The sequence below is a fragment of the Electrona antarctica genome, assembly GCF_951216825.1.
Source record: "Electrona antarctica genome assembly, chromosome: 14".
NCBI classification, from domain to species: Eukaryota; Metazoa; Chordata; class Actinopteri; order Myctophiformes; family Myctophidae; genus Electrona; species Electrona antarctica.
This window is the reverse complement of record NC_136795.1, coordinates 4,946,028-4,959,875: the sequence shown is the minus strand read 5'-3', so window position 1 is coordinate 4,959,875 and position 13,848 is coordinate 4,946,028. Positions and strand designations below refer to the sequence as shown.

At 46.1% G+C, this 13,848-nt stretch overlaps 1 protein-coding gene across 1 annotated transcript in view; it reads left to right on the top strand.

Moving 5' to 3' along the window:
* card11 (caspase recruitment domain family, member 11) overlaps positions 1–13,848 on the top strand; it is a 62,383-nt gene that overhangs the window by 7,788 nt on the left and 40,747 nt on the right. The window contains exons 3-5 of the mRNA XM_079521511.1: positions 2,176–2,313; positions 3,110–3,283; positions 13,192–13,340. Of these exons, the coding sequence (XP_079377637.1) occupies positions 2,176–2,313; positions 3,110–3,283; positions 13,192–13,340 (461 nt within the window). The remainder of the gene's footprint in view (positions 1–2,175; positions 2,314–3,109; positions 3,284–13,191; positions 13,341–13,848) is intronic.

The following is a 13,848-nucleotide window of genomic DNA, read 5'->3' as shown; positions in this document are numbered from 1 at the left end:
TTGACTTGTATGTGACTTGTTTGCTTTCAGACTGAATTAAACAAAATGTGGCACAGATCTGATTCAGGCTAGGTTTGGCTCCCAGTCTGAACACACAGATCTGATTCAGGCTAGGTTTGGCTCCCAGTCTGAACACACAGATCTGATTCAGGCTAGGTTTGGCTCCCAGTCTGAACACACAGATCCGATCTGGTCACAATTGCAAATTAAACTAGAAAAAGTGCCCTTCTGGGCACAGGTCTCCACCAGGAGGATAGGACTGTGTGAGATGTTTGGCAAAATGTTTAGTAGTAATATAAACATGTTTGCCTTGTATGGCAATTGGATGATTTGAGGCATTTTGTTCCAATAACCTGTTTTGCAAAAATCAACCTGTTGGTGGCGCTATAACAGGCCAATGTGAAAAGGGTGGGATATATTCCTCAGCCTAGTAAGAAAATGTGTGAAAGATTTCACGTAAATTGCATGCTGTGTTCATGATTTGAGGCTTTTGTTCAAAACGGGGCAATCTTGCAAACTGTGAAAGGCAATTATAGCCAATTAGAGTGGAATATGAAATATCGGACAGATCCGACTTGAGCACATGACCATAGAGATACTGTGTAACGATTTGTTTTTGGACAGAATCTGGAGGAGTAATATCCAAAAATGTGTTTTACAAAAGTCGGCCTCCTGGTGGCGCTATAAAAGGCAGATGCGGAAAATGCAGGTCAAAGGTTTGTCCTTGGCCTCTAGGGAGTGTGCATGCAAGGTTTCACGCAGATCGGTGCAGTTTTAGGTAGCAAATGGGAAAAGCTGCCTCATGGTGGCGCTATAACAGGCCGTTGTGGAAAATGCGGGGCAGAGGTTCATCGTTGGCATCTAGGGAGTGTGTGTGCAAAGTTTGGCATCGACCGGGTTAACGGTGCCGGAGATTAGCTGGTAACGGACGGACGGAAGGACACACGGACGGACACACACACACACACACGGACGGACACACACACGGACGGAGTGCAAAACATACTCTCTCACCATGCCTTCGGCCTGGTGGAGACAATAAATCAGATTTGAATCAGATTTGACTGCATGTGTCTGCAGTATAAATGAGGCCTAAATGGCATGAATTGCAGTCAACCAACAACAAAGTTAAGTGTCCCAAATTAATTAGGACAGTGGGTAGCCTAATCATCAAACCTAGCATCTGTCCTAGGCTAGCACATATCAGGAGTGGGCAACTTTGACGATGGAGAGGGCCATTATATTTCCATACTCACTCCAGAGGGGCCACATTGCATGCATGTCGTAGCAAAAATAGCCGATCTACAAGTTCAAAACGCGTCGCGTGTTTTGAACTTGTAGATCGGCTATTTTTGCTATATTTGAATTGAAATCCTGAAAAGTCATTTTAACTTTAAATACGGTAAATACAAATATATTGGACATAAAAAAGACAATAACATTATTTGTAATACTACTCAGCAAGCTACTAATTTAGACTGTAAGTAATTCAAGCGGGTCATGTTTGCATGTTTGGAATTGTAACAGCTGAAATTAATAATATATCAGTATTCTATTAACCTGAGGGCCACATTAAGTGAAGGTGGGGGCCGCATGTTGCCCCCGGGCCGCCAGTTGCCCATGTATATACAAATTCTGTGTATCGAAGCCAAGAATTTGGTGTCATGATTGGACTTTGCTACTTTCTCTTCAATTGGATGTTAAAGTCATACTGTGTTTAGCAAAAGGCCGATGCACACCTCAGAAGACTAGTGACAGGTGCGTATAGGGCAATAGAGAATACATAAAAAAAAGGGTATCTTTGAAGAACAAAGAAAAGGTCCCGCACACCGTCAGACACTTGCCAAAATGTTGCTCTTTAAGGGTATCTTTGTTTTTCAAAGATACCCTTTTTAAAGTCATAGGGCAGTATTATGCGTGTCTTAAGTACCAGGTCTTATTACTTAACTTAAGACCTGGAGGCGTGATCAATGCCATTTGGCTATTCTGAGTGGCCAAACAGCATTGGCCACACCTCCAGGTCTTAAGTTAAGTAATAAGACCTGGTACTTAAGACACGCATAATACTGCCCTATACCTATACTTTTGGCAACACCTCTCATAGCCTCCATGGTCACTACAGCGTTTTTCTGTAATGATATGCAATCCACTGTGTTTCATTTCTGATTCCAACAGGCCGTCTGCTCGACATCCTCCAAACCAAAGGCGAGAGGGGATATGTGGCGTTCCTGGAGAGTCTGGAGTTTTACTATCCTGAACTGTACAAGCTGGTCACCAAGAAGGAACCCACTCGCCGCTTTTCCACCATCGTAGGTGAGACACTCGCAGGTGGACGTATAGTAGGTTTGGACACACGGGGATTAACCCATTTAGGCCTGACGTCGAAATTAAAAAAAATCTGAAAATATGTTGTTCCAGGGACCCTCCAGAAGCAAAGATTTGAGTGAAAAAGTAAAAACTGAAACTCTGAAAGAATATATATTCAAAGATTTGAGGCACATTTTCACGATTTTTCAAAAATAGCAGACCTACAAGTTCATAGCGCGGCACCGAGTGCCGCGCTATGAGCTTGTAGATCTGCTATTTTTCAATAGCTAAAGTATAACATAATGCTTAAAACACCAAAAGGGGTTCCTGCCCAAAATGGGTTAATAATAATATATATATTTTTTGAAACAAATCTCAAAGTGCTACAAGCACACATATACACGCACGCATGCACAGGTGGAACAATTCCTATACACATCTCTGCTGTTTTAAAGGACATCTGTGTGTTTATTCAGCTTTTTTTTGTATTATTCTTTTTTTCTATGTAGCCTATATAAATAAACACAGACAAACAAGAGCTACAAAACACCAGACACCGGTACTCAACACACAAATTAAATGAAATGTCAAAAACCAAAACCTGTGGAATAGATGAAAAATAACTATAATTGGGAAAATGGGGGGTAGAATGGCCAATTCTGGCTATGTAGAAAATACCTCAAAATAGGACTTTTTCCGTTCTCCTACCATAATGCTTTTTCTCTCTCTCTCTCTCTCCGTCTCTACTTTCTCTTTCACGGCCCCTTCTCGATATGGTCCTCCGTTCCTTTCGTTCCAGTAGAGGAGGGCCATGAGGGTCTGACCCAGTTCCTGATGAACGAGGTGATGAAGCTTCAGCACCAGTCCAAAGCCAAGACGCTGCAGCAGGCCGAGCTCGACAGGAAGCACTGCACGCTGGAGGACGAGCACAAGAAGCTACGGCTAGCTAACCAGGAGCTGCAGGCCTTCCAACAGAGTAAGACACATGAGATAAGAGTACTGTAGGTTTACCCTCCTTCCGGTCTTACCTCTCTGTACTAATTATAGTAGCAAGTAAAGCTGAGAGTCAGTAAGTCAAAGTCAATTGGGCCAATGTTGGTCCCAGTGGTTCCCAAAGTGGGGTGCAGGCCTGCAGGGTACCCTGAGGGGTTCAGGGTACCCTGAGGGGTTCCTTGAATTGACCTCTGGAAAGGGAAGTCTGGAGCTCTCTGGTGGAGCTGTTGCCACCGCGACCCGACTACGGATAAGATGGATTGAATTCATTCCTAAGTGTGAAAACGACTGCTCTGGCCATTAAAACGTACAGTAAATGCAACATTTTCCTGTTAACAGTGGCGTTATTTTTGAGGTTTTGCATGTGTTTACATTTTCTGTTTACCGAATTTACCTGAATAATGAAGTCAATGTTGGCTAAACATTGCGTGGTTAACACTTTAATTGCCCGGAACTATTTAATCCATTACATTCATGCGCCCAGTTAATTTATAAACACGGACGCCTTTTCCGGACGGACCGGCCGGAAGTTCATGATGTTGTGTAGCAGCTAACAATAGCCACAGCACTATAGAGTCGATCGACAACAACGGGAGACAAGAATAAATCTATCGAGACTAGCGACTGGACCGCGGAGCGCCGTCTAACACAGGATCTTTTTTCAGAAAAAGACGGGATGATTTAGATCGCGATTTATGAATGTTTTAAGATTTTCGTTTTCATCAGCTAAACAGGGGAGGGAGTTTTTCAATGACGCCTCACTCTTGCGCGTCACAGAGGAGAGCCCAGCAGGCGCGCCTGGGCTATACAGCCATGCGATCTGTTCTCGTATCAATAAACTTCGTCTTTTGGACAATACTTCGTCCTGAGCGTCGGGCGTTACTAATAGAAAGGACAAAGAACTTCGTCCTGGGCGATGGGAGTGTTAATAAGTCACAGAGATTTACATCTTACTATAAAAGAGCTAAGCAATGGCCGCCGCTGTTCGTCTGCTGTCGAGAACATCCGGGTAAACATCCGGGTGTGTGTCGCGTTACACGGCAGTCGGTTGCCTAACCAATTCAGTTACCTCACGTCAGCTGCCTAACACGACACCACTTACATGTTGCTCTTTAATAATGGGTCCCAGTTCTCTGTGCAACACAAGCCCCCAGAATGGCTGGCCAACGTTGACGCCACGAGACGTAGTGGTCAGAGCTGGAACTGCAGGCGGGCCCCTGCATTTAGCACGAGGTAACCCCGCGCAGCTGGGGTTTAACATGGAGCGCTCGTTAGCACTTCCGCATTTGACCACCAAAATGTGGTGGTCAAATGCGGAAGTGGAGCATTCTTCCATCGTCGCGCAACTGCCTCGCACAGTGCAACAGTGCAATGCATGCTGGGAAGCAGTAACTCGTGGTGGCGGTGGCTCAGGGGTAGAGTGGCTGGATGGTAACCGCAATGTTGCCAGTTCGAACCCGGGGTCCCCCAGAGTTAGTGTCGAAGTGTCCTTGAGCAAGACACTGAACCTTAAATTGCTCCTGATGTGCTGGTTGGTGCCTTGCATAGTTTCCGCTGCCATCGGTGTGTGAATGTGTGTGTGAATGGGTAGATGCATACGTAGATGCACACGCGCTCATTGAGTCAGGACAGGGAGGTTGGGACAGGAAAGTGCTGATGGCACGCAACACTAGGACTTTGAACTATACTGTACACTTGACAGCAGGTTGTTTTGATCATGTGGTCGGCGCAGTAAGACGTTTTCTCCCAGGGGGATTTTGTATAGGTATAGGGCAGTGGAAAATGACAAAAGGAGGTGGATGGCACTGTGGTGCAACACAGATCACACACCCTTCGTCATGACTGGCACAGATTCTAATCCATGACATGTCTGTGGTATTCTCACCACAACTGAGAAAAACAATGCTCTTCCACAGAAGTGCCGAGGTGTCTGGTGTGTGCAGCAGGCAACACAACCACAGCATGCGTATGTATCATTGTGCGTGCACTGGTTGCGTCAAATCCGCCTCGTGACATTTTTACACGTCATTCACTAGAATTTCGCGGGCCTTCGGCCCGCTCATCCCAGAGTTGCGTTGGCCCGCGTTGCGATACAGAAGTCCACAGATACAGAAGTCCACAGTGACACGCGTTTTATGCAGCTGTTTTGTGTTGCAGCGCGTGCGCACGCGCGCGTGTAGTGTTGTTGTTCTTATCCATATATGCGCCTCGGTTCGTCCCGTTTGTTCCACGCCAGGTGTCGACGCAGTCGTTCGTGCGATTTGCGTGTTTGCATTATTTTAACTGTGTAGGCATACCATATTCTGAATGAGCAAAAAGAGGACACATGCGCGCGTGCATGTGGATGTGGATGTGCACATGCGCGTGCACGTCGTGCACGTCGTGCATGTGCCGTGCGTGGGCGGTTCTGTTAAATTGAGATGTCAAAAGAATCTATAGCCTATCAATAAATGGATCAAATATGCTCTATATTAGTTATGTATTTATTTAAAGCAGTGGCTCTGAAAGGTGTGATCCAGGGACCCTCATGGTTCCTTGAGGGGGTTCCAAATGGACCCATTATAGGTCTGTAACTCTGAGAGTGTAACACATGGACCCAAATGGACCCTTACAGGTCTGTAACTCTGAGAGTGTACAAATGTAACCAAATGGAGTCTTTTATAACTTTGAACTCTGATACTGTAGAAATGGAATCAAATGGGACTCTTATGGGTCCATTTGGTTTGACTGTCAGAGTTATGGGGGTCCTTGAAATGAAGAAGTTTGAGAACCTGTATGCAATGGCTTATCTGTTGTAAAAAGAGAGACCAGCCTATTATCCAAACCATCATATCTTATGCTTTGCTAGGTTGTACAAATTAATATTGGGTCATTATAATTTGCAGGACTCACCGCGCGCACAGCTGCCTTGTCTGTGTTGACATGACATGGGCTTGCAGGACAGAACGTGTATTTGTGACAGACACATAGTTCCTTTGCAGACAATACAATGTGCTTGTCATTGGTCAGTCACAAAGCTAAGAAAACAGCAGCCTACTTTTTCTGCATGTCAATGATGAGATAGTTCTCCGCTGTCTGTCTATCTGCAGACAGCGGAGCAGCCAGCGAGCCTTTCTCTGATCTGCGGTCGGGACCAGTGGTAGTGGTGTCAGCGTGCAGCGCATGCAGAGTTATGAAGAATACACATTCCGGGGTTCGGGCTGAAAGTCCACCTCTCACAGTGTTTTTCCACTACGAACCATTGAACGTGCATTGTAATACACATTGGTGTGAATGGTCTGTGAGCGTAGCGATACACTACAGGCGATACGTGTAAAACCCCGGACATTTGAAGGAATTTATAAAACCACCCGGACTGGCCGGACAGGCCCCCAAAAGAGGACGTATGGTAAACTGTGTATGTAATCGCGGCGCTGTCCATCCAAGTTAGAATGAGTGTGTGTGTGTGTGTGTGGCAGGCTGCCCTGTGTTTTGCAGCGTGGGGATCGCCATGTGAGGGGGCTAGCCAATAAGGGCCCTGTGTTGCATGTGGAGAATTGTGTAGGTTAGTGTGTGTGGTGTAGCCGAACGGGGTGGTGAGAACATGAGGGGGATGTAGCACAGCAATCGGTGACCCCTACATTAAGCTGTGTTGCTCCCAGCATGCAGTGCAAATGCGTGTTGTAGCAACCGTAGCCAATGGGAAAACAGGATGCAGTGTTGCCAGGTCCGCGAATTGTAAGCGAGTTGTAAGTAGCGTGTTGAATGGCATTTTTTCTGGGCTTGTTTGCATAGACCTGGCAACAAATTAGGCGGGGGTGTCGGTGCTTGTGGCGTGTTTGTGTGTGTGTTTATTTACTCGTTGTTTGTGAGTCTGGAGGGGAGGCGGCTTTAGTGGCAGTGCAATGACCATTTTTACGCGTGTGATGTTGAGTGTGGCCGTGCTGCGCGACATGAGGAGGGTAAGTCTGTGACGTGTTAGTGTGTTTAGTGGGTTGTTGCAGTGTGTGTTGCAGTGTGTCAGTGACGTAGTATCTGGTGCCTTTTGTTCCTGTCCTGGGAACAGCGTTTTGGGCACACCTTTTCAAATGTATAATAGATGTAAAAAGAAATCACACCCGTGTGAAGTGATGTATCATTGTACATCATCGTGACGTATAATAGACACTATGCCTATTTGCTCAGACACTATGAGGTAAAAAATCTCCATTCATTGTCAATCGGAATTTAATTTGTGTAAGACAAAAATCTACACTGATAGCTGAATATAGGAGGGGCCAGCGCCCTCAAAAAAGAAAATAAACCTTGTTTGAAATTACCAATGATGTCACTGGTAGGCGTTTCTCAACTGTTCATAGCCCTCCGACAGAAATGGTGCCATCTTTACATTGAGCGTTAGTCAATTTACAATTTAGGCATTTAGCAGACGCTCTTAATCCAGAGCGACTTACATTAAGCAAGAACAAAAAGCGGAGGAGACCCCGGGGCAGACCAAGGCGCAGTTGGAGGAAATACATCGACTCACTGGCCTTGGAACGTCTCGGGATCCCCCAGGAGGAAGTCACTAATGTTGCTCTGGAGAGGGAAGTCTGGAGCACTCTGGTGGAGCTGTTGCCCCCGCGACCCGACTACGGATAAGCGGTTGAAGATGGATGGATGGATGGATGGATGGAAGAACAAAAAGAATGGCAATACATCATATACTGTAGATAAGAAGTAGTTATCATGAATCATACGTAAGCTAAGAACTTAACCATCTGCCCACCGCAAACGAGGAACACAAGGGTGTAAATTAGTACCCTAGTCCGCCAAACCCGAGATTCTCGGGTTTGAGGGTTTGTATTGTTTAATCCATTTTTTGATTCGATCGTAATGCTAGCTGATGTTGCTACCCGCATCAACACAGTGGGACACTGATGAGAGAGGAGCGTAACGCCTACAGTGTCAACCCCTGTTGGTTCTCTTCCTATAGGGTACAATAAGATGAGAGAGGAGCGTAACTCCTACAGTGTCAACCCCTGTTGGTTCTCTTCCTAGGGTACAATAAGATGAGAGAGGAGCGTAACGCCTACAGTGTGAACCCCTGTTGGTTCTCTTCCTATAGGGTACAATAAGATGAGAGAGGAGCGGAACGGCTACAGTGTGAACCCCTGTTGGTTCTCTTCCTATAGGATACAATAAGATGAGAGAGGAGCGTAACGCCTACAGTGTGAACCCCTGTTGGTTCTCTTCCTATAGGGTACAATAAGATGAGAGAGGAGCGTAACGCCTACAGTGTGAACCCCTGTTGGTTCTCTTCCTATAGGGTACAATAAGATGAGAGAGGAGCGGAACGGCTACAGTGTGAACCCCTGTTGGTTCTCTTCCTATAGGATACAATAAGATGAGAGAGGAGCGTAACGCCTACAGTGTCAACCCCTGTTGGTTCTCTTCCTATAGGGTACAATAAGATGAGAGAGGAGCGTAACGCCTACAGTGTGAACACCTGTTGGTTCTCTTCCTATAGGGTACAATAAGATGAGAGAGGAGCGTAACGCCTACAGTGTGAACACCTGTTGTTTCTCTTCCTAGGATACAATAAGATGAGAGAGGAGCGTAACGCCTACAGTGTCAACCCCTGTTGGTTCTCTTCCTATAGGGTACAATAAGATGAGAGAGGAGCGTAACGCCTACAGTGTGAACACCTGTTGGTTCTCTTCCTATAGGGTACAATAAGATGAGAGAGGAGCGTAACGCCTACAGTGTGAACACCTGTTGTTTCTCTTCCTAGGATACAATAAGATGAGAGAGGAGCGTAACGCCTACAGTGTGAACACCTGTTGTTTCTCTTCCTATAGGATACAATAAGATGAGAGAGGTGCGTAACGCCTACAGTGTGAACACCTGTTGGTTCTCTTCCTATAGGGTACAATAAGATGAGAGAGGAGCGTAACGCCTACAGTGTGAACACCTGTTGGTTCTCTTCCTATAGGGTACAATAAGATGAGAGAGGAGCGTAACGCCTACAGTGTGAACACCTGTTGGTTCTCTTCCTATAGGGTACAATAAGATGAGAGAGGAGCGTAACGCCTACAGTGTGAACACCTGTTGGTTCTCTTCCTAGGGTACAATAAGATGAGAGAGGAGCGTAACGCCTACAGTGTGAACCCCTGTTGGTTCTCTTCCTATAGGGTACAATAAGATGAGAGAGGAGCGGAACGGCTACAGTGTGAACCCCTGTTGGTTCTCTTCCTATAGGGTACAATAAGATGAGAGAGGAGCGTAACGCCTACAGTGTGAACACCTGTTGGTTCTCTTCCTATAGGGTACAATAAGATGAGAGAGGAGCGTAACGCCTACAGTGTGAACACCTGTTGGTTCTCTTCCTATAGGGTACAATAAGATGAGAGAGGAGCGTAACGGCTACAGTGTGAACACCTGTTGGTTCTCTTCCTATAGGGTACAATAAGATGAGAGAGGAGCGTAACGCCTACAGTGTGAACACCTGTTGGTTCTCTTCCTATAGGGTACAATAAGATGAGAGAGGAGCGTAACTCCTACAGTGTGAACACCTGTTGGTTCTCTTCCTATAGGGTACAATAAGATGAGAGAGGAGCGTAACGCCTACAGTGTGAACACCTGTTGGTTCTCTTCCTATAGGGTACAATAAGATGAGAGAGGAGCGTAACTCCTACAGTGTGAACACCTGTTGGTTCTCTTCCTATAAGGTACAATAAGATGAGAGAGGAGCGTAACGCCTACAGTGTGAACACCTGTTGTTTCTCTTCCTATAGGGTACAATAAGATGAGAGAGGAGCGTAACGCCTACAGTGTGAACACCTGTTGTTTCTCTTCCTATAGGGTACAATAAGATGAGAGAGGAGCGTAACGCCTACAGTGTGAACACCTGTTGTTTCTCTTCCTATAGGGTACAATAAGATGAGAGAGGAGCGTAACGCCTACAGTGTGAACACCTGTTGGTTCTCTTCCTATAAGGTACAATAAGATGAGAGAGGAGCGTAACGCCTACAGTGTGAACACCTGTTGGTTCTCTTCCTATAGGATACAATAAGATGAGAGAGGAGCGTAACGCCTACAGTGTGAACACCTGTTGGTTCTCTTCCTATAGGGTACAATAAGATGAGAGAGGAGCGTAACGCCTACAGTGTGAACACCTGTTGGTTCTCTTCCTATAAGGTACAATAAGATGAGAGAGGAGCGTAACGCCTACAGTGTGAACACCTGTTGTTTCTCTTCCTATAGGGTACAATAAGATGAGAGAGGAGCGTAACGCCTACAGTGTGAACACCTGTTGTTTCTCTTCCTATAGGGTACAATAAGATGAGAGAGGAGCGTAACGCCTACAGTGTGAACACCTGTTGTTTCTCTTCCTAGGATACAATAAGATGAGAGAGGAGCGTAACTCCTACAGTGTGAACACCTGTTGGTTCTCTTCCTATAGGGTACAATAAGATGAGAGAGGAGCGTAACGCCTACAGTGTGAACACCTGTTGGTTCTCTTCCTATAGGGTACAATAAGATGAGAGAGGAGCGTAACGCCTACAGTGTGAACACCTGTTGGTTCTCTTCCTAGGGTACAATAAGATGAGAGAGGAGCGTAACGCCTACAGTGTGAACCCCTGTTGGTTCTCTTCCTATAGGGTACAATAAGATGAGAGAGGAGCGGAACGGCTACAGTGTGAACCCCTGTTGGTTCTCTTCCTATAGGGTACAATAAGATGAGAGAGGAGCGTAACGCCTACAGTGTGAACACCTGTTGGTTCTCTTCCTATAGGGTACAATAAGATGAGAGAGGAGCGTAACGCCTACAGTGTGAACACCTGTTGGTTCTATTCCTATAGGGTACAATAAGATGAGAGAGGAGCGTAACGCCTACAGTGTGAACACCTGTTGGTTCTCTTCCTATAGGGTACAATAAGATGAGAGAGGAGCGTAACGCCTACAGTGTGAACCCCTGTTGGTTCTCTTCCTATAGGGTACAATAAGATGAGAGAGGAGCGTAATGCCTACAGTGTGAACCCCTGTTGGTTCTCTTCCTATAGGGTACAATAAGATGAGAGAGGAGCGTAACGCCTACAGTGTGAACACCTGTTGGTTCTCTTCCTATAGGGTACAATAAGATGAGAGAGGAGCGTAACGCCTACAGTGTGAACACCTGTTGGTTCTCTTCCTATAGGGTACAATAAGATGAGAGAGGAGCGTAACTCCTACAGTGTGAACACCTGTTGGTTCTCTTCCTATAGGGTACAATAAGATGAGAGAGGAGCGTAACGCCTACAGTGTGAACACCTGTTGGTTCTCTTCCTATAGGGTACAATAAGATGAGAGAGGAGCGTAACGCCTACAGTGTGAACACCTGTTGGTTCTCTTCCTATAGGGTACAATAAGATGAGAGAGGTGCGTAACGCCTACAGTGTGAACACCTGTTGGTTCTCTTCCTATAGGGTACAATAAGATGAGAGAGGAGCGTAACGCCTACAGTGTGAACACCTGTTGGTTCTCTTCCTATAGGGTACAATAAGATGAGAGAGGAGCGTAACTCCTACAGTGTGAACACCTGTTGGTTCTCTTCCTATAGGGTACAATAAGATGAGAGAGGTGCGTAACGCCTACAGTGTGAACACCTGTTGGTTCTCTTCCTATAGGGTACAATAAGATGAGAGAGGAGCGTAACGCCTACAGTGTGAACACCTGTTGGTTCTCTTCCTATAGGGTACAATAAGATGAGAGAGGAGCGTAACTCCTACAGTGTGAACACCTGTTGGTTCTCTTCCTATAGGATACAATAAGATGAGAGAGGAGCGTAACGCCTACAGTGTGAACACCTGTTGGTTCTCTTCCTATAGGGTACAATAAGATGAGAGAGGAGCGTAACGCCTACAGTGTGAACACCTGTTGGTTCTCTTCCTATAGGGTACAATAAGATGAGAGAGGAGCGTAACGCCTACAGTGTGAACACCTGTTGGTTCTCTTCCTATAGGGTACAATAAGATGAGAGAGGTGCGTAACGCCTACAGTGTGAACACCTGTTGGTTCTCTTCCTATAGGGTACAATAAGATGAGAGAGGAGCGTAACGCCTACAGTGTGAACACCTGTTGGTTCTCTTCCTAGGGTACAATAAGATGAGAGAGGAGCGTAACGCCTACAGTGTGAACCCCTGTTGGTTCTCTTCCTATAGGGTACAATAAGATGAGAGAGGAGCGGAACGGCTACAGTGTGAACCCCTGTTGGTTCTCTTCCTATAGGGTACAATAAGATGAGAGAGGAGCGTAACGCCTACAGTGTGAACACCTGTTGGTTCTCTTCCTATAGGATACAATAAGATGAGAGAGGAGCGTAACGCCTACAGTGTGAACCCCTGTTGGTTCTCTTCCTATAGGGTACAATAAGATGAGAGAGGAGCGTAACGCCTACAGTGTGAACCCCTGTTGGTTCTCTTCCTATAGGGTACAATAAGATGAGAGAGGAGCGTAACTCCTACAGTGTGAACACCTGTTGGTTCTCTTCCTATAAGGTACAATAAGATGAGAGAGGAGCGTAACGCCTACAGTGTGAACACCTGTTGGTTCTCTTCCTATAGGGTACAATAAGATGAGAGAGGAGCGTAACGCCTACAGTGTGAACACCTGTTGGTTCTCTTCCTATAGGGTACAATAAGATGAGAGAGGAGCGTAACTCCTACAGTGTGAACCCCTGTTGGTTCTCTTCCTATAGGGTACAATAAGATGAGAGAGGAGCGTAACGCCTACAGTGTGAACACCTGTTGGTTCTCTTCCTATAGGGTACAATAAGATGAGAGAGGAGCGTAACGCCTACAGTGTGAACCCCTGTTGGTTCTCTTCCTAGGGTACAATAAGATGAGAGAGGAGCGTAACTCCTACAGTGTGAACACCTGTTGGTTCTCTTCCTAGGGTGCAATAAGATGAAAGAGGAGCGGAACGGCTACAATGACGAGCTGCTGAGGGTGAAGGATGAGAACTACAAACTGGCCATGAGGTACGCCACGCTGAGCGAAGAGAAGAACATGGCTGTGATGAGGAGCAGAGACCTTCAACTGGAGGTATATGGGTCATACATAACGCACGCACAGAGTTAAATGTTTGTTTAATCGCTATTAGTCGCTGTTTGTTTTACATCACCATTACATCACCTAATCATAGCAACATGAGTTAGACTTTAAGTGAATAATGGGAGTATACATTTCCACCACCACTGGCAGATAGACCAGCTGAAGCACTGGCAGATAGACCAGCTGAAGCACTGGCAGATAGACCAGCTGAAGCACAGGCTCAGATAGACCAGCTGAAGCACAGGCTCACTGGCAGATAGACCAGCTGAAGCACAGGCTCAGATAGACCAGCTGAAGCACTGGCAGATAGACCAGCTGAAGCACAGGCTCAGATAGACCAGCTGAAGCACAGGCTCAGATAGACCAGCTGAAGCACTGGCAGATAGACCAGCTGAAGCACAGGCTCAGATAGACCAGCTGAAGCACAGGCTCAGATAGACCAGCTGAAGCACAGGCTCAACGAGACCGTGTTCCGTGTATGGGCACCATTCACCTCATT